Source organism: Phoca vitulina, unplaced genomic scaffold (assembly GCF_004348235.1).
Source record: "Phoca vitulina isolate PV1807 unplaced genomic scaffold, GSC_HSeal_1.0 scaffold64, whole genome shotgun sequence".
NCBI classification, from domain to species: Eukaryota; Metazoa; Chordata; class Mammalia; order Carnivora; family Phocidae; genus Phoca; species Phoca vitulina.
Window position 1 is genome coordinate 4938373 of NW_022589767.1, and position 20385 is coordinate 4958757.

At 37.3% G+C, this 20385-nt stretch overlaps 1 protein-coding gene and 1 pseudogene across 1 annotated transcript in view; both read right to left on the bottom strand.

Annotated features, from left to right (window-relative positions):
• The window catches only part of SLC15A5 (solute carrier family 15 member 5), a 78772-nt gene extending 59236 nt beyond the window's left edge, over positions 1 to 19536 (bottom strand). Inside the window, exons 1-3 of the mRNA XM_032391718.1 lie at positions 19200 to 19536; positions 15101 to 15323; positions 4316 to 4485 (exon numbers count right to left, since the gene is read on the bottom strand). Coding sequence (XP_032247609.1) covers positions 4316 to 4485; positions 15101 to 15323; positions 19200 to 19536 — 730 coding nt within the window. The remainder of the gene's footprint in view (positions 1 to 4315; positions 4486 to 15100; positions 15324 to 19199) is intronic.
• LOC116624164 lies at positions 7866 to 8096 on the bottom strand (annotated as a pseudogene).
• Positions 19537 to 20385: the final 849 nt, after the last annotated feature.

Consider the following 20385-nt stretch of genomic DNA (forward strand, 5'->3'; position numbering starts at 1 on the left):
AGTTGCCAGAGGAGCAGAACAAAGCATATGGAGTCTGAGCTATAAAAGGATTCACGGTACCCTTTGTCCATGATAAAATTTGCAAATATTATTCCCCATTTGTCATATATTATGGTACCCCTCCTACCTACTTCACAGATGGGAGGTGAAAGTGAAGTAACATTGGTGAAGGTGCTCAGTTGATAAAAATATAACTCATTGCATCACTCTTAGTGGTATTAGTTGTAGAGAGAAATAGTAGAGACAGTGGCAGTAGTAAAAAGAAAATATATGAGAAATTAAGGTCAGAGTTAGACAAGATAGATTAATAGACTGAGCAAAGGAACAGAGTAGAAACTCCAGAAATGCAAGTGTCTGTGTACAATGAAGTTGATATCTCAAATTATTGGGGAAAATACAGACTTTTAAATAAGTTAGTTTGCATAACTTGATAGTTACATGGAAAAAAGATAAAATTGAGTTCACTCTTTTTTTTTTTTAAGATTTTATTTATTTATTTGACAGAGACAGACACAGCGAGAGAGGGAACACAAGCAGGGGGAGTAGGAGAGGGAGAAGTAGGCTTCCTGCTGAGCAGGAAACCTGATGCAGGACTCGATCCCAGGATCCTGGGATCATGACCCGAGCCAAAGGCAGATGCTTAACGACTGAGCCATCCAGGCATCCAAAATTGAGTTCACTCTTAAAACCGATTTTACTTTTTAAAAAAGATTTTATTAATTCATTAATTTGAGAGAGAGCAGGTGGAGGAGCAGTGGGAGAGGGAGAGAGAGAATCTCAAGCAGACTCCATGCTGAGCATGGAGCCCGATGTGGGACTTGATCCCACAACCTGAGCCAAAATCAAGAGTCGGAGGCTTAACTGACTGAGCCAGCCAGGTGCCCCAAAACCTATTTTAAATACAACTTCCAAATACGTCAGAGATGTAAGGGTAAAAAAAAAAAATGAAAGAATATGAATACTGAAAGAAAATATGAGTGAATATCTTTATAATCTGGGAGTAAGGAAAACTATTCCAACATAATTAAAAATCTAGACGCAATTAGGGAGAAGATTAATAAATTTTATTATAAACATAACCCCCCACCAAAAGAGACACAACAAACAAACTTAAAAATCTTGTGTGTAGAAAAAAACACAAGAATCAAAGTTAAAAGATATATGATAAATGGGGAATAATATTTGCAAATTTTATCATAGATGAAGGGTTAACATCCACAATATAGAAAAATCTTCTAAAAATTGAAAGAAAAAGTCCACAATCCTATAGAAAAAAAGGGACTAGTGTATGAACAGGTAGTTCACTGAAAGAAATACAAATTGTTCTAAGCAATGAAAAGACGTTCAACTTTTCTCATAATAAGAGAAATGCCAATTAAAACTTTTGCAAGGTACCATTTTCCACCCTCAAGTTGTCAAAAATCCGAAAGTTTGACAATATTACTTTGCTGGAAAGACTATGGGAAAACAGGCATTCTCATACACTTTTGGTGGAAACACAATGGTACGACCACTATGGAAGGGAATTTGCCAAAATATAGCAAAATTGTGTGTAGATTTACTTTTCGACTTAACAATCCTACTTCTAAGAATCTATCCTAAGCTAGGGGAAAAAATGCAAAGAGAGGATCACATCAGGCTATTCATTAGAATCAACTTAACACAGCAAAAGCAAAACAACTCAACCTGAATGTCCATCAATATGAGGCTGGTAAAATAAACAATGGCTCATTACCCAATAGAGAACCAGGCAGCTATAAAAAGGAATGGGGCATATTTTTATATACAATTATGAAGCAATCCCTAGGTTACATTAAATGAGAAAAGGAGGTGAGAAGAGTGAATAATATGCTATTGCTTATATAAGAAGGAGAGAAAATACATACATGGAGACATATACACACACACATAAACAATTTTAATATTTTCCCTTATTACATAAATTGGAAAGATAATTCTTTAAAATATGTAAATAGACGCCTAAGGGAATAGGAGAGGATATAGGAATATAAACAGACTTTGTTTTCTACATGAATTTTAGATACATGAAACTATTCCCATGACTTAAAATTAAATTTCAAAAATATGTCTAAGTATAAAGAAAAATGGAACAAATACTTTTAATTGTACATAAAGTTAGTGATATAACCAGACAGAGAGAAACTATAATAAGTAACTTTAGAACATAATAATTTTGGTGTACATTCCTAGGGATTATAACATAAAGAAAAAAAAAAAACCCTGCAAGGATTTTGAAACTGTTTTCAATAACCATACTGGGGATGCTAGTGTCAAAGACTACTGAGTCTTCGAGAGAAAGCAAATGTGTGGATGTATTGCTGTCATTGAGAACTGGGATTCTTGGCCTGGGAAGTTGCAGGAGAAGATCTGAGTTTGATAGGATAAGGCAAGATCATTTGGCACTAGTTTTGATTAGGGTATTAGTATAGTCCAAAATGTATGTAATCCTAGAAAGAAAAAAAAAATAACATTTTCTAGCTTTGTGCACAGAAAAGCCCAGAAACTATGATAGACTAAGTAGCATCGAGCATCCCCATAGCCAAGATTATAGTCTCTAAATACCATTATCCGTGGGAAGGAAACACCCTTTTTTTTGGAGAAAGATGATTCTAAGTTCAGGGCAGAAATGATGACCACAGAATATGTTGTTATACCAGAAAGCAAGAAAGCCACTAAAGACAACAGAGGCTTGTCTGAAGGACTCGAGTCAGACACCAACACAAAGGGGACCTCACTGCCCAAATATAGAACAATTTGAGCATCGACAACTGCAGTGGATCGAAACTTATTGAAAATTTTAAGTCCATAAATTAATAATAATAGTTAAAAAAAATCATCCAACAGGTCACCTCTGGAAGATACTGAATCTCAACTCATTAATTTGAAAGTCTAAAAAATAGAGGAAAAGAATTAAACATTTGTTTTCCTTTTCTTATATAAACTATACTTCTGTGTAACTGAGTAGTTAATGAGGAGTTATTTCTCTCTATAGATTTACTTCAGCTAATAATGGAGGAATAAATATAGACTATCACTGCCTTGCAATCCACAGTGGAGTATGGACTTAAGCAGAAATTATCAGTGGGTGCTGATACTGTAAAAACAGATAATCAGACGTCTCTCCTCTTCATTGAAGTACATAAACCATCTATGGAGGAATTATGTAAAAAAAAATCTTAATCTGATCAAGCATCTAGGTCTTTCAGATAATTAAAAGGAATTAAGAAGGAGAAACACCTGTTGCGTGACAACATGTGGATATAATCAGTGAAATCCAGACTATGAGAAATGCTCTGTGGAATGTTCAGATTTCTTTAAAAAAATGAAAAAAAAAAAAGAAATGAAAGAGGAATATAGATGACGTAAGGGGCGTATCTGCCATTTGGAATGTATGGACCTTATTTGGATTTGATTCGAACAAAACAAAATACACAAATTTAAAAAATGGAAACAGATTTTAACAGTGAACAGATACTCAATGGTATTAAATTCTCTCTCTCTCTTTCATTGTGTGTGTGTGTATGTAATAATGACGTGTGAATATGTTTTTTAGAAAAGTATGTCATTTACACACTTGCACACAAATGAAATACTATAATATTTTTTATTTTTCAATTTTTTTAATTTAAATTTTAGTTAACATACAGTGCAATATTGGTTTCAGGAGTAGAATTCAGTGATTTATCACTTACATACAACACCCGGTGCTCATGCCAACAAGTGCACGTTTTAATACCCACCACCCGTCTAGCCCATCCCCCACCCATCTCCCTCCATCCACCCTTAGTTTCTTCTCTATCTTTGTCTAAATAGATGTTTTGTTTCCCTTCCTCCTTTTTTTCTTTTCCCCCTTCCCATATGTTTATCTGTTTCCTTTCTTAAATTCCACATCTGAGTGGTATGGCTGTAGGGTATTTGTCTTTCTCTGACTGCCTTATTTCACTTAGAAATGCTATAATATTTTATTATTGCTTCAAAATTACCAGGTGGGTTGGGGAGAGAGTGAGTGGAGTTGATGATAGTTGAAGCTGAGCGTGCATAGATGATTTTTTTTACTTTTGTTTTTGTTTAAAGCATCCAATTATTAAACTGTTTTGAACAAGGGAAACCTAAAAGATGTTAGAGATCGTTGATATTCTTGCAGATTTTGTTGCTCTCAAGTGTAGTAGCTAGCAAAATCCACAAATTCTGTGAGTTGAAAGAGAAGTTACAGGGGATCAAAGATGAAGATGATCAAGTAGATCAAGAAAACCATAAAAATAAAAAAAAATAATGTGAAGTATGATTTACTTACATTTTTCTGGCTGATAAATCAAGTTACAGTGCATCATATGAAGAGTTATCAAAGCCATAAGTGTAGACATAAAAGGAATGAGTAAAACCAGGGCCCAGGCCCCTGAGTGCTGGATGTAAGATATTCCCAGAAAGACAACAGTTGCTTTCAGGTTCATGATCCAACAAAACCTGTGATACATAGACAGACAGAAATAAAAAGACCATTCAGTTACTTCAGAGAACAATTGCTAATTTTAATGCTTTGATATAAATGTAAGCTATGAGGTGGTGGCCTGTTAGCTGAACTAGAATTTGCGAATATTGTTTATTAGACTTCTTTTTTTTAAAAAAGTGTTGTGGAACTAGAGAAGCCATAGACAATACTTAATCAAATATGTCTAATGAATAGTACCTATAGCAGTAGTCTGGTTTGTAATTTTGGGGACATAATCTATGTCTCTCAACCTTTCATTGGGTCTAAATCCCTGCTATTAGAATCCCATTGCAGAGGAGGGGTCTTAACACTAATTTTACAAATTTATTGAGGTTAAATTAGATACAATAAAACACCTGCTTGAATATATAGTTTTATGAGTTTTGATAAATTTTTCAGTTGGGCAAACACTAATAGATCCAAATTTTAGAACACTTAACATTATCACTAAGGTTTAAAGGGCCTACCTGGTTAGATCAGGCCCACCCAGGATTCCAGGATAATCTCTTCTTTGATTAATTTAAAATCAAATTATTAGAGACATTTTTAAAAAAAGATTTTATTTATTTTAGAGAAAGAGAGAGAGAGGTAGAGAGAGTGTGCGAGTGGCAGAAGGAGCAGAGGGAGAGGGAGAGAAAGCCTCAAGCAGACTCCCTGCTGAGCAAGGAGGCTGAGGGGTTCGATCCTATGACCCTGACATCATGACCTGAGCCAAAAGCAAGACTCGGATGCTTAACTGACTGAGCCACCCAGGCGCCCCTAGAGACTTTAATTATATTGCAAAATCCCTTCACTTTTGCCATATAACAACATAATCAGGGGTTGATATCCTGTTGTCTCTGCCATATTCTATTGAGAGGAGTCAGGTCACAGGTTCTGCCCAGACTCTAGGGGATGGGTCTGTCAAGAGTGTGACCACTCAGGGGGCGCCTGGGTGGCTCAGTCGTTAAGCGTCTGCCTTCGGCTCGGGTCATGATCCCAGGGTCCTGGGATCGAGCTCCGCATCGGGCTCCCTGCTCTGCGGGAAGCCTGCTTCTCCCTCTCCCACTCCCCCTGCTTGTGTTCCCTCTCTCGCTGTGTCTCTCTCTGTCAAATAAATAAATAAAAAAAAAAATCTTTAAAAAAAAAAAAAAAAGAGTGTGACCACTCAGGCTCATCCTATGGCATTTCCTCTACCTGTTCTAATTATTCCATTCTTCCTTCTTTCCTTCTTCCCTACCTTCCTCTCTGTCTCTCCTTCCCTCCTACCCTCTTTTCTTCCTTCATTCCTCACTCCCTCCTACCCTCCTTTCTTCCCTCCCCTCTTCTCCCCTCCCCTTCTGTTCCCTTCCCTCCCCTCCCCTTCTCTCCCTTTCCATCCCTTTGCTTTCCCTTCCCTCCTCTCCTCTCCCTTCCCCTCCCCTCCCTTCCCCTTTTCCTTCCCTTCCTTTTTCTTTCTTCCTCTAAGTGAAAGAAGAAACAGAGTCAACCGGTAAGAATGGCTATGGGGAGAGGATATTGAAGGTTTGAGGAGAAAAGAAAAGGTTAGAACTCATCTAAAGGAGGAGGAGGAGAAAGATTGGATATGGGTTACTTGCTAGGTAATGCTAAGGGACCACTTGAGGTTGGTCATGAACATGGTGCCTGGCTGGCTCAGTTGCCAGAGCCTGTGGTTCTTAATCTCAGGGTGGTGAGTTCAAGTCCATGTTGGGTGTGGAGTGTACTGAAGGAAAAAAAAAATACTCTTTTTATCTGGCTTCTTTCATTTAGCATAATTAGTTTGAAATTGATCCATGTTTTTTTTCTTTTATCAGTTCATTCCTTTATATTGCCAAATAGTATTCCATTACATAAATATACCACATTCATCTATCTCTTTATCTGTTGATGGACAGTTTTTCAACTTATGGCTATTACAAATGATGCTCTTATGAACATTCGCATACCAGTCTTCATATAGATATAGACTTTCATTTTCTTTGGGGAAAAAAACCAAGGAGTGGAATGGCTAGATGGTATAGTAGATGAATATTTAACATTTTAAGAAATTTCCAAATGGTTTTCAAGTAATTGTAACATTTTGCATCAACTGCAACCTGTGTATGAGAGTTCTAATAACTCCTTCGAATATCTCTAATACATTTTGGCCAACACTTGGTATGATCAGTCTTTAATTTTAGCCGTTTTAATAGATGTGTGTTCGTATCCTATTGTGGTTTTATTTTGCATTTCCCTAATGACTATATATCTTCTTTGGTGAAATTGCTGTTCAAAACTTTTACCACTTTAAAGCAAAACAAGGTTGTTTATTTTCTTATTATGGAATTTTAAGAGTTCTTTATATATTCTGGATGCAAGTCTTTCATCAAATATATGATTAGCAAATATTTTCTCTCAGTCTGTGTCTTGTCTTTTCATTTCTTAACAGTGTCTTTTGGAGAGCATAAATTTTTAATTTTGATGAAGCCCAATTATTAATATTTTTTTCCCCTCTTAAGGATTATGCTTTTACTGTTGTATCTAGGAAGTTTTCCCCTAACCCAAGGTCACAGAAATTTTCCATGTCTGTTTCAGAGAAGATATTTTAGCATTGGAGACCTGAACTGATTCAATTGAATTCTCACAGCTGTGTTATTGCAGAGCCATGAGTAGGAACCATCTGTCCTGGTGCAGCCTCTAAGAAGAGGTCAACTTGACTATGTGTTCTTTTTATACTTCTTTCCAGGTCTAAGTTCATGACACCACCATTTCCTCATTAATACAAGCTTTAACATTTGAAATTACCTTTCACTCATCCTTCTCACCACGTTTTATATATTATTAATTATAAATATTGTTTTTTCTCTTTGGAATGGTGCTCAAAAGACATGAATTTGGGGCATGTGGGTGGGTCAGTTGGTTAAGTGTCTGCCTTTGGCTCAGGTCATCATCCCAGAGTACACTGGGAAGCCATTTGAAGGCGATTGATCATGGGGCTGAAATGATCTTCTTTTACATGGAAAAAAGAAAGGATTATTGTGTCAGATCTATGCATAGGGCCTGGTAAGGAGACTGATCATGGCTACTGTAGTCTGGAGGAGAGCTAGGAGTGACCTGGAGTGGGGGTAGCAAAGTCAAGGGAGAGAGGGAAATAGGTGTGTGATGTATATTTGGAAATGAGACATGTGCTCAGCTAGCCTTGTCCCTTTGCTGTCTTATGAACATGGTTGCTCATTTTCATCCCTATAACTTTTTTTTGACTCTTATAAAAGTTTATTTAACAAAAAAGTTCAATATGAAAATGCACACGACCTAATTTTACATTGTAGTAAAACAGGTACTATGGAGAGGAGACATGTGGAAGCAGTTGATTTCTTCTGATGAACACACCCATTGTTTATACTTGTTCCAAGGCTTCTAACATGATGATACTATTTCCTCCTATTACCACCATTCCAATATTGCTCTATGGCCCACTAGTTGCCATCTCCACACATTCATCTATCACAAGATTCACAAACAGATCAAACCCCCACAATATTCCTTGGACATGTCTGCCACCATTTAATTTCAATGATAATTTCTTGTCCATAAATTTTTTCAACTCGGGAGGGTGAGCTTTGCTCATGGTGTCTACTCAGCAAGCTCAAAGATGCCTCCTATTAACTTTTTTTAAAAGATTTTATTTATTTATTTATTTATTTATTTATTTATTTATTTATTTATTGAGAGAGAGTGAGCACAAGTGGGGGGAGGGACAGAGGGAGAGGGAGAAGGAGACTCCCCGATGAGCAGGGAGCCCGCCACTTGGTGTGAAATCAAGCCCGCCTGGCTTGATTCCAGGACCCTGAGATCATGACGAGAGCCTAAGGCAGATGCTTAACCGTCTGAGCCACTCAGGTGCCCCCATTCCTATACCTTTTCTCACTTAACTAAAGTCCCATGTCAAGTCTCTTTTCCTTCATTCAATATTCTCTTGAATAGAAATTCTCTGAACTTCTAAAACAATCCATTCTGCAATGATTTCACTTTTGTCAGTTTTGTCTTCTCACAGATTGTAAGATCCCTGACAGCAACACCCTATTCTTTGTCTCCACAGCACATGACATGGTTCTAAGCCCACAATATAGGGATAGTAAATAAGTAATTGATGAATAACATGGCATCTCATAAAAACCAAGTGATCAAACAAGAACATATAAAAACAAATTTTCAAAAATTGACCTAGGAAAGTAATCAGACATCAAACAGGGCCATGCTGAGGAAACTGGTTTACTATAATCCACTATCAGAAACTTGTCACAGTGCAGACGAGACACAAAGCTAGAGTTTTGTAGGACAACTGGATGGAGTTCCTAGGCTCAGTCTCGGGTCATCCTGTTATGCTGTTGCAAGCTGCACGCTTGAGTTGTGGCTGAAGCAACTGAGAGAAGCTGGAGCTGCCGCAGCGTTACAGTTCTTTCAATCTGTAGGAAACTCTTTTTTTAAATGTTCAATATGGCTGAGAAAATCCAAGAGGACGTTGTGTGGCTCCGCAGAACACCACATGGTGATGTAAACTAAATCGCTCTAAAGAGGGTCAAGGAAAATTACAATTATTCCAAGACTTAAATCTTGTGAAAGGTAGTTAGAAACAAAAGAATTATGGTGTTGAATAGCTAGGTATAGGAAGAGATTTCACACCAAGTACTAAATGTATTTTAACAAATGCCATCCAACCTATTTGATTGTGTAATTTTCTGGAAGAATTACCTAGTACAGGCATGTTTTCTATATGTCTTCATTGATCCATGGACAGGATAAGCCATAGATAATTAAGGGTGAAATTGTATATGTTTCAACTGTAAAAAAATAAAAGAAATAAAAAGCCACAGTCTTCAAACTCACCATTAAGACTCCTTTCATCTCATAGCTCACTAGCAAATTGAGTATATAAAGCACCTCTCACACAGAAAGTCAGAGAGCAAAGCACTAAAGCAAAATAAATACCAGTGATTAAGGAAAATTGAAAGCAGCAGTAAAAATATGTTTCTTTAGTCTACTTTTAAATACAGATTGGGAACTGCAAATAACTGGGATTACATAAAAGTCTAATTTTTTTTGTTTGTTTGTTTGTTTTCGTGGTTTTATGGTATTGAATACAAATAAGGAAAAGAAACTTGTTGCTGCAAATCTCAGCAATCCTTTTGAGATTATTTCTTTTAAACATTCGCCTTAACTTATTTAGTAATCATGATTAAAGTCACTCAAATGCTTTGTTATTTCTTAGGCTGCCCCATTTTGACATACGTGAGTTATTTTCAGTGATTTTAGGGAAAATGGTTTAAATTGGTTTTTCTTAACCCGAGAAGATACCAAGAGGGAAGGCAAGCTCTCAGGTCTTCGTGGTAGTAGTGGACAATGTACAGAGTTCAGGGAGAATATTTTATTCTGCATTGAGCAATATTGAGATAATTCACCAGGGGATTTGTGGTTCTTCAATGGGATAAAATTGAACTGTTTAGAAAAGTCAAGGAAACACTTGGATGCTGATTTCCTGGTGGATGGTGGTTGTCAATGGTTGCTTCTTTTAGCATAACCATTGACCCATTGAAGTACTTCAAAGAATACTCTGGCGGCCATGAATTTAGAGAAAGAAGAAGCAAATGGAAATTTTGCAGTTCTAGATACTTTTTATATATAATTTTTTTTCAACACTGCAGTTAAAGAAAAGGCATTTAATAAAGGATGAGTGTTGGTTTTGGTGAATAGACAGCACGATTAAAGTAAAAAGTATATTTTTAATTAAGAAATTTAGGAAAATGTCTCACTCTTTCTCTCTTGCTTTCCTTGCCTCTGCTTCTTTTAACTTACTCTCATTCCTTTTCTCTCTTGGGTCCTCCCCCACCTTTTTTTTTGGCCAACATCCTAATCCTAACAGTTGTTCCTGTATATCATTTTCTTATTTCCTTTATTTAAGATTTTTAGACCACTGCATGTTTACTGATGAAAATAAGTCCCTAGTCATGTACCTACCAAGTTGAAAAGCGACCAAGCAGGGCTTAAGAAAAAGAAGGAACAGTAGGACATGTAAGAAATTTGCCTTTCTTTCTTTTTTTCCTCAGTTTTCTTTGGTTTCCACAATTATATGTTGGAGAGGAATTCTGAGTGTATTTCCCCTAAGCTTACAACTTTGGCAAAAGTAAAGAAGGAGGTGTCTGTTGTTATTAGAGTGGGTAGGTAGCATTTGTTAAGCTTGGCTAGAACCCATGCAAATAGAATTTTGGAAGGTTTAGTGATTTTTTTTTGTTAAAGCTATTTACAGGCTATTCCTCAGTATGCAACTCAGATGATATTTTGAGTATTAATACAATTATTCCATGAACTGCTTTGATTTTGTTGGCTGAAATGTACCTTATAAATTATGATTTTACTATTGCAGAATTAAGTAGATTCATATTTCGTTTCTCTTCTCAAGGATTAGGTAGAATTTCTCAATCAGATAGATTTCTAAGTATGGTGAAAAATAGCTATGAATCATCAAAACTTTTCAAAGTTGCCTAGCATCCAGTATATGCACTCAAACGATGTTCACTTCCATTTCTTTTCAAAGTTATCTCTAGACCACCTTAGTATCTCCTTTCCTTATATCTTGAATTGTTTTCAAAATTCTGAAGCACTTGATAAAAGTGGTATACATTTCCCAGCTATGCTTCCAGGAAATTCTGATCTTGGAAGTTGTGGGTGGGGTCTAGGAAACATTTTAAAATAAAACCCTTAAGTGATTCTCAAAATCAGACAACTGCTTGAGAGTAGTAGTACTTAAACCTGACTACTTAGGCAGCTAAAAAAAAAAAATTCCTGGTCTCTGGATCTTCCCTCAAACCAATATATATGGAACCTTTGATGCCAAGGCCCAGGAATCAGTATTTTTAAGAGTCCTCAGGTGGCTTTTATGTCCATCTAAGATTGAGAATTGCTGCTTTCAAGCAACACTCAAGTGAATATTAAAACAGCTTCTGAAAAAACATTCCGTGGGATAATAAATTTTTACCTTTAGTGTTTCCTTAAGAAAAAGCTATTAAATTCAAGTAAGTATTAACATCAGAATATTTTAGTGTGAGACAAATATTATGTAGAGTCAATCTGAGTACCAGCTATTCAAAATTTCTGGGATAGAATAAGTTAGTCTCCAGATTTTTTTCAAGAACTCTACCAATACTCTATTTGGACTTTTAAATCATGTATAATTCACTCTGGTAACTAGTTAGGAACAGACTATGATATGCAGATTGGATGCAAATTACCAGGTGAAGTAAGTAGAGAAATGTGGAAGCAAGATTTGAAGTTAATTGCAGTAGAATTTAAAATTATGGTTATAGACAGACTTAATTATCCACCTTTCTTTTTGTTTCTAGAAAAGATACTGCACAGGTGTATTTACCTAGATGATCTCCAGTGTGGTGACTCTTAATTACACACCTCAGATTTTGGAAAATGCTGGAAGAGCCAGGTTCTAATCTAGATAACGGCACAAGGATGTTGGAAGATTATTATGCCTCTTGATTTTAGGGAGTTTAGCTTTATTCTTTCAATAAGGTGCATAGTTGAGGAAGATCCAGTACCAGATGGTAATGTTGGCTGGGAGTGGTTTTCTCACCTACATTTGGCAGCTCTACTCGGAAGTGGTGCTTTCAATGTTCGAGACTTCCAGTCTATACTATTTAACATAATCACTGGGAAGCTTTAGGTGGTATAGATGCAATGACACATCTCATTAAAGGTCCTGTAACTAGGAACATCTGACATCTGTGCTGAAAATAGAACTGGATGCAGCCTTCAAGTGGTACAGATTCAAGTGGTATGCTGTTTTTTAAAGACACTACTGAAATTCATTATATTAACCCAGCTTGTAATTTCTAGAGGCATTTTTGACATGGAGAAATAGATTTTAAATTAAGGCACTGCCCATTTAGAGATGGCCTCCTCTTAAATGTGTTCCCTCTTGCCCAGAATTTAGACAATGATTTTAGCTGATTTGTCATTTAATAACAATAGCTACCCTAATTTGAATACCTATGATGTGCTAGGATACTTTATATATAAGCTCTAAACCACCGTCCAGTGTATTCCCATTTTGTGGATGAGGGACCGGTGCCCAGAGAGGTTAAGGAACTTGCCGAAAAGTAGAAAACTCCTGTGACAGAGTCAGGATCCTTTCAGCCTTCTGGCGGCCCAGCAGGGTCTCTGTCCATCTTGCCACCCACCCTGCAGTATGTACAGCAATAGAGTTAATATTCTTTTCCATAAATTACAAAAAGCAGTTGCCCATAGAAGTTTCCCTGCAGCCTGGTACTATAAACTTAACCTCTCCCCCACCCCACCAAAAATGGAAACAATCAGATCAGCCTTCAAGAAGCTTACCATCCTTTAGCACATGAAAGAGTAAGACCTTGATTCCTCATGCACATTTCTAGGTGCTTTTTTTTTTTTTTTTTAAAGATTCCATTTATTTATTTGAGAGACAAAAAGCACAAGCAGAGGGAGGGGCAGAGGGAGAAGCAGACTCCCCACTGATCAGGGAACCCAATGTGGGGTTCCATGGGGCTCAATCCCAGGACCCTGGGATCATGGTCTGAGCTGAAAGCAGATGCTTAACCAACTGAGCCACTCAGGCGCCCTACATTTCTAGGTGCTTTAATGTTAGGTTTTAAAAATTCTACATGATTCTTTTCTTTTTTAAAAGATTTATTTATTTATTTTTAGGGAGAGAGAGAGAGAGAGGAGAAAGCACACAAGCGTGTTGGGGAGGGGCAGAGGGAGAGGGAGAGAGAGAATCTCAACAGACTCCCCACTGAGCAGGGAGCTGATGTGGGTTAGATCTCTTGACCCTGAGATCATGACCTGAGCTGAAAACCAAGAGTTAGATGTTCAACCAACTGAGCCATCCAGGCACCCCTGCATGATTCTTTTTATTAGAGATTTTAGTGAAATTAGGAAGTAATAAGACACATTGAAATGTGTTCATCCTAAATTTGGCCTGGCTCCTCACTGCTGCAGAAATTCATTTTCACCCCACTCCCCATCCCCCCTTTAAAGGCCTAAAGTACAAACCCATTGGGAGTCCCCCCCTTTCCCAAAGGAAATATTTCATTCATATAATGTCTCCTTTGTAATCAACACTGAGAAATGTCACTTTGATTAAACACAACTCTGAATGACTAAGACCACAGTACAATAAATTCTCCAGAGCTATCTTTCAGAACAACTGATTGCTCTCCAGTCTTAATCCTCCAGAGTCTTATTTAATCAAAATGATGTTGCTAATTAAGGATTAAAACCTCCGAATAGAATAAAAAAGAAGGATTTTTCTTTCTCCTTTGGGCAGGTCAAGGAGGCAGAATTTGCTATAAGGAAGTAAAGAGTCCCTTCCACCTTTGGTAAAACTGCATTATTTTCTGACATTTGGACTGAATTCAAAATAGGCCTGAGTGCTTTATAATATTAATATAATTGGAAGGGGGTGGGAAAGACGAAAGAAAGAAAGAAAGAAAGAAAGAAAGAAAGAAAGAAAGAAAGAAAGAAAGAAAGAAGAAAGAAGAGAGAAAGAAAGAGGGAGAGAGAAAGAAAAGGAAAGAAAGAAACTGACTGCCTTGGGTGGTTATATATACAGAGATTATTTATGCTACATTTTTTTTAATTTAATGCTTTAAATATGAATTTTCTTTAAACATTTTGTCTGATTCTGTCTGTGCCTTGATTTTTTCCATTGCTAACATTGCTGGAAATACAGAATATTTAGAAAAATGTTGACAACTCATTTCACAGAAAAGAGGGAACAAAAGAATATTCTCAGATCTACTTGACATTCACTGATGAATAATAACAACAAAATACTCTACCTTAAGATCAAATTTTTTTTTGAATTCGTATTTGATAATAAAAATTGGTTCCTTAAAACCACATAAAACTGTGTAAGAACTCACTGAGAGAGAAAAAGATTCACAGAAAGGCAGTTTGATTTTCATGGAATATAAACTCTTTTAGGTGTTAAGGGTGAAGTGAATGCCAAACAGAAGTGCTGGCTGATGTTTCAACAAATTGTAAAATACTTTTTCTGTTCTTTTTTATCTTCTCTGTGCACTGTCCTGTGAATTTATAATCTCTGCCAAATTCGCTTCTTACAGTGTAGACAGAACTAATAACAGCTACCATTTATGATCACCTACTATGTGCCAGGTTCTCTGCCTGCAAGACACACATTATTGCCTCTAATAAAACCCAAGAAGAGGTATTATTGATAGCCCTTCACAAATGATTAAACTGAGACTAACAGAGAAGGTCAGATAGCTCGTGTTAAGTAGAGTCGAGACCTATTTGGCTCCAAAGCCACCTTCTATTCAGTATGACAAGCCAGTGTGTTTCCGGAAGGTGCTGGTAAGCTGCGTGGGTCTGTGCCTGACTCATAGGCCCCCCACACTTACTGGCTGAATCCTGTCCCAGGCACTGTCATGTCGTCACTTGACCCAGCCCAGTCAATGACAAACACCGAATTACTACAATCAAAATAGGACCAGAGAGCAAACAATGAGAAATTCCAGAAGGGAGAGGAATGTCATAAGGCTCATTTCACTCCTAGCCAGTACGACTTACCAGTTAAAAAAAGACATTTGTTTCTGGGACCCACGCTCCTGAAGGTTGTAGGCACCCGGCGGACAAATGATGGCTCTCATTCCTCCTGTACCAAGGCAGATGGCCAACAGGGCTGTGTAGAACAGCTTCTTCTGCTCCTCTTTCGGTATATGGTTAATCATATGGTGAGTGCCTATATAGAAATCTTCCAAGGGAAAAGCAACCACGGATAACAAAGCAGTGCCTGTAGAGAGAGAAAAAAGGAGAATGAATATGGCACAGACCAACCCAATCACCAAACCACATTATAAATAAGGTTTTTCCTCTGAAAGGAGCATCATTATGTGATTGTCTTCTTGAAATATTTGTTAGTCACTGCGATTCTGGAGACAGCATGATTTTTCTAAATGTGTAATTTTTCTTCTCTCTGTGTTTTAATTAATCCAGGGGCCTAGTTTTTCCCCCCTTCAACTTGACCTCTCTTCTCTCACAGACTGTATGAGCAAGTCATGTCCATTTTAACAACATTTGGAAATAGATCATATACGAAACAAGAGATGCCTGTAATCTCACCCCCCAGAGAAAACCACTGTTAGTGAGGGTTATTTGTTCTCAGTCACTAGAGTGATAGAAAACTCAAAGATCTCAGACTTGTCAGGAGCCTGTTAAAGAAAATGTTTTATGGAGAACATTATCATAGTGGTAAGAAGAACGTAGATCTCTTTGCCTTTTCTACTTCTCTTTCTCCTTTTCATGCCCTTTGATTTCTTTCACTTCTTATGCCCCTGAGCAGAGCCATCTTGGCTCACACAGAGGTGAGAAGGTGAGGTGGGTGATTCGGTACCGGGCAGGAGGAGGGGGAGCAGGGAGGACAGGAAGGGACAAGGGATGGGGGTCCAGCCTCTTCTCACTTTCATCTCAGAGGGACCACACTCGAACACTTTCCTTGTTTAATAGAAATTGCGATTCAATTCCATACTTTTGTGCAGCTCTTTAAATTCTGTAAAACATTTATATGTATTATATTGTTTCATCTTGGAAAAACTTGGTGATGTCAGAAGATAGATTTTCTTATTCCAATTTTTCAAAAAAAAAAAAAAACCCAGGTTCAGTGAGTTTAAGGGACTTGCCCAATGTTACAGAGTAACCCAGATATAATCTGGGCTTTATTAATTTAACATTCATATTTTTCGTATGATTTTTTATATGGTGGCTGTATGTGGTTAGTTTTCTCAATTGGACTATAAGTTCCTTAAAGGCAGAAATAGGGTCTAATGTTTTTATCTCCCTTACAGTGGCTTTTATAATCTGAAGAATATATGCACTCAATATGTGGTAACAAATTGATTTACCATGAGAATGGGTCCTTTAAATTACTGAGTTTGAAATGTTTCAATTTAAGTTGGGCCAGATATGATGCCAACTACTTCTCTCTGCCACTCAGTTCTCCTTGTCTCTGGAAGTGTGATGTGAGGCCTGGCGAGGCTAAGGGTTATCCAAAGGGAGTGGGCAGAGAGTGGCTTCTTGCAGACAAAGCACTCTTAGTGGTTCCTTTGTGTAAATTAGAAAGGCATCCTACTTCCATCTTTTGCGGAAATGTCATAATATACTGATTTCATTAGATCAAAACTTTGTTTTTATCTGTTGTAAAATTGAAGTAATAAAGATACAAGCCTATGACATGTATGATAGAAAGTCTCCTCTTTGATGTGTGCTGTATTGTGCCCTCCATAATCAGCACACATACTTGGTAGCTCTGTATAAAACAGCAGGATGTGTCATATCCTCTGCTGGGTGGTTGGGGTCCCCTGGTGTGCTCTCCAGGAGCTAACGAGTCCATCAGAGAAGACAGACCTTCAGGTGGAAATTAGATTATGATGTGGTAAGTGAAATTATAGAGGTATGATTAGAATGTGGTTGAGCAACGTGGGTGTTGAAGGAAGGACAGGATTTTTCAAGTCTTGGCTATGGAGTAGAAAGATAAAGGAAGGTTGACAATTTCAGGCATAGAAAGAAAGCACAAGTAACAGTAGAGAAGTAGGGGATTAGAGGCAAGCAAAAGTTCAGCATGGTTGAGGTCATATACTGAGACAAAAGTCTGGAAAGGTAAATTTGGGACAGATTGTAAAGGTTCTTATGTACTAAATTGGATTTTGTTTTTTAGATTATACAGCTGATATGATTTATTCTATAGATTTATATAGATATATATAGATTTATTCTTATTTATTCTTAGTCAATGTTGTTAGTAGAAAGGTATATGGATTGGAGTCATACTGACCTCTGATAGCCCAGTAAGTAGGCCATTGTAATGGTCAAGAAAAAGAAAGCTGCATTTTTGAGCTAAGGGCTAACATTTGAAACAGAAGACATATTTTTGATAGAACCTCTGATACTCAGTGACTGGTTGGAATTTGATGGCAGCCATGAGTGGGGGGGGCACAAGGAAATGGCTTTTCGTAAGAAAATGAATGGATATGGAGTTGATTTAGGTCTTTTATTTGTCAAATTCTAAAACTGGCACTCAGGCCTAGTCTGATGGCTTATGCAGGAATTTAGACTGATGGGAATTGCCATGTTAAATGAGAAGTTGCCAAGTGCCCTGGGTATGGCCTGTTACCAAGACAAGAAGAGTAAATCATTCAGACACTTGCTTAAATGTCTCCTTATCAGAAAACATTCTCTGATACAGAACAGCAACCATGTCACTGTCTAGTCTGCCCTGTCTCCCCCTTACCCACCTATATTTTTCATCGTAACGCTCCTGAGCACCTGACATAATATCATTTGCTTGTTTATTTTCTCTTTCCCACACTGGAAAGTCAACTTTGGCAGACAAGAGACTGCTTTCTTTTCTGTTGCATTCCCAGATCTTGGGATAAGGCCAGAGTGGTCACTGAAGAATATTTGTTGAATGTTGAGTGAATATTTGCCATGCAGTAACTTCGTTTTTACTTAACAAAGCTGAGGCAGTAAAGAGTTATACGTTTGAATCACACTCTAACTGATGAATGGTGAATGGTAATTTATCACCTGTCTGAAATTGGGGGATATGTTGAATATCCGATATCCAGCCCTTCCTCATTTATCTCTTCCCCTGTCCCCCCAAACTTGCATTTCTGCTACATTTCACAGTATCAGTGAGCCACATACTAGCTTCCTAAGTTCCTCAGCTCAGAAACTTGGAGTTAATTTTTGTTCCTCCATCATATTTGTGCTCTTGTTTAGTTGTCAAGTTTTTATGGTTTTTCACATGTTCTGTCCTGGATTGACACTTCTCCTAGACCGTCCTCCTGAGATGTTCTGGTCTCCCTCTATTTAACCTCTCACTGTGGTTTCCTATCCTGTTTATTGAAAAAAACATTTCTCAGATGTTTTTCATCATATCTTCAGTGACTCCTTGTTGTCCAGAAGAACAACTTGAACTTTTTAGCCCCAAATTCTAGACTGTTCATCAACTTACTTTCTATACTTTATCAAACAATCTTGATATTTCCCCAACATTTCCCAGGATCACTTCACTCCCAAAGTTTTGTAGATATATTTATTTTTCTCTATGTAAAGAAGCTTAGTGTAACGTTTGAATTCACTCATTTATTTATGAACTATGTAGCCATAGTTCATAACATAGAAATCATGCCTCCATATGCAATCTTACTCTATGACTAATTAAAAACCACCTTTTGATGAAAACATTCTTCAATTATTCTACCTGAACTTCAAAAACCTTTTTAGCACATTTCATCTTAGTTGTGAAGCAAATGAACTTCATGTTTCACATAGAATTTGTCACGAATTTGGGCTTGGGGTAGGAAGGGGGAAAAGCAGGGTGTTTGAAGGAGTACAGAAGACAGGTATGTAAAGAGATAATTATTATAAAATACAATCAGTACAACAATATAGGCATCAAAGCATCCACACATCCACACACACACATATGCACATATGTTTACTAGCGTCCCTCAAATAATACAAAGAACAAAGTAAATTGAAACTACATTCTTACTTCATTTATCACATTTTACACTAAGAGCAAAATTAGGATAAGAGAGAGTAAAAACTCAAACAAAAATCTATTCAGTTAAGTTGCAAAATGATCCAGTCAGAAGAGGACACTCACCTAGAAAATGTAGACATAAGCAAGCATATACCAGTTTGTTTCTTCCTAGACAGACATCAGCAAGCCATCCCACAAACATAGGGCTAAGTATTGAAGTTCCAATAAAACACAAGTTCAAAATGGCTGCCTGGTAATTGGGATAGCCAAGCTTGACAGTGCAAAAGGGGATTATATTGCAGATGACTTCAAAGAAAGTGAACCTCTCACACATCTCCACCAGAAGCAAGCAGATTCCAACCCAAATTTTTTTCACGGTGTATGATGAAGCAAAATAACCAGTATGTCTTAGAGTTTTCTCCTTCTCAGGGCTGTGATGTAAGGATACTCTCTCATCCATTGTTTCAAAAGTCTGTAACAGGCATGACTACCCTCCTTGAATGCAACTTATGTCAGTGTTTTGAACTTGGTGATTTTTTTACTCCCACCCTTCTAATGAAAAAATAAGTAAGATCTTTGCTTTGAATTTCACAACTCCATGCTAAAGTTTCATAAGGTTTTTTGCACATTAACGTGGGGGAGCACAGGAGAGGAGACCCAAGTATTTAAATGTTCACGGTAGCCCAGTGTAGCCAAATTTGATTTGTCTAATTATTTAGAGGCTAATTAGGCTCTTCCTCCAAACTTATATTGTATTACATGAACCCTGTTGCATACGTGTGGAAACTCATCTGCCTCACACTGATAAAGGTTTAAATACTGAGGCAAAAGAAGCAGTTTTTCAGGAGAATTTGAGCACTAGATCAAGAAATAATTTGAGTCTAATAATTTCTGATACTTTAATTAAACAAGCCAGAACAGCACCGAGAGATAAAGCGCGAAAGGAAATCTGTTTTGAGGGGGCAGGATACCTTATCATTATTACATTTCTTGTTATTTTTGGTTGGAATTCTGATAAGAAAGCTAATTAGGTAACAAAAGTGCTAGTACATTTAGGTAACAAGCAGAGTTTGCAAGAAAGTAATTTAAGTGCACTAATGAAAGGAGAAAATATTAAACAAAAACCCTTTTCCTTTAAGTTGACCCCATGCTTGTAGAACAGCCTCTCGGAGGAAATCGGAATCAAAAGGTGCTTTTTGACTCCTTATTATTAGTCAGCAGCAGGGACACAGCAACCATCTTACACATGCTTTGGGGAATATTGGATCTGGTATCACCCTGACCCTCCTCCAGCTGGGTAAATGGATGT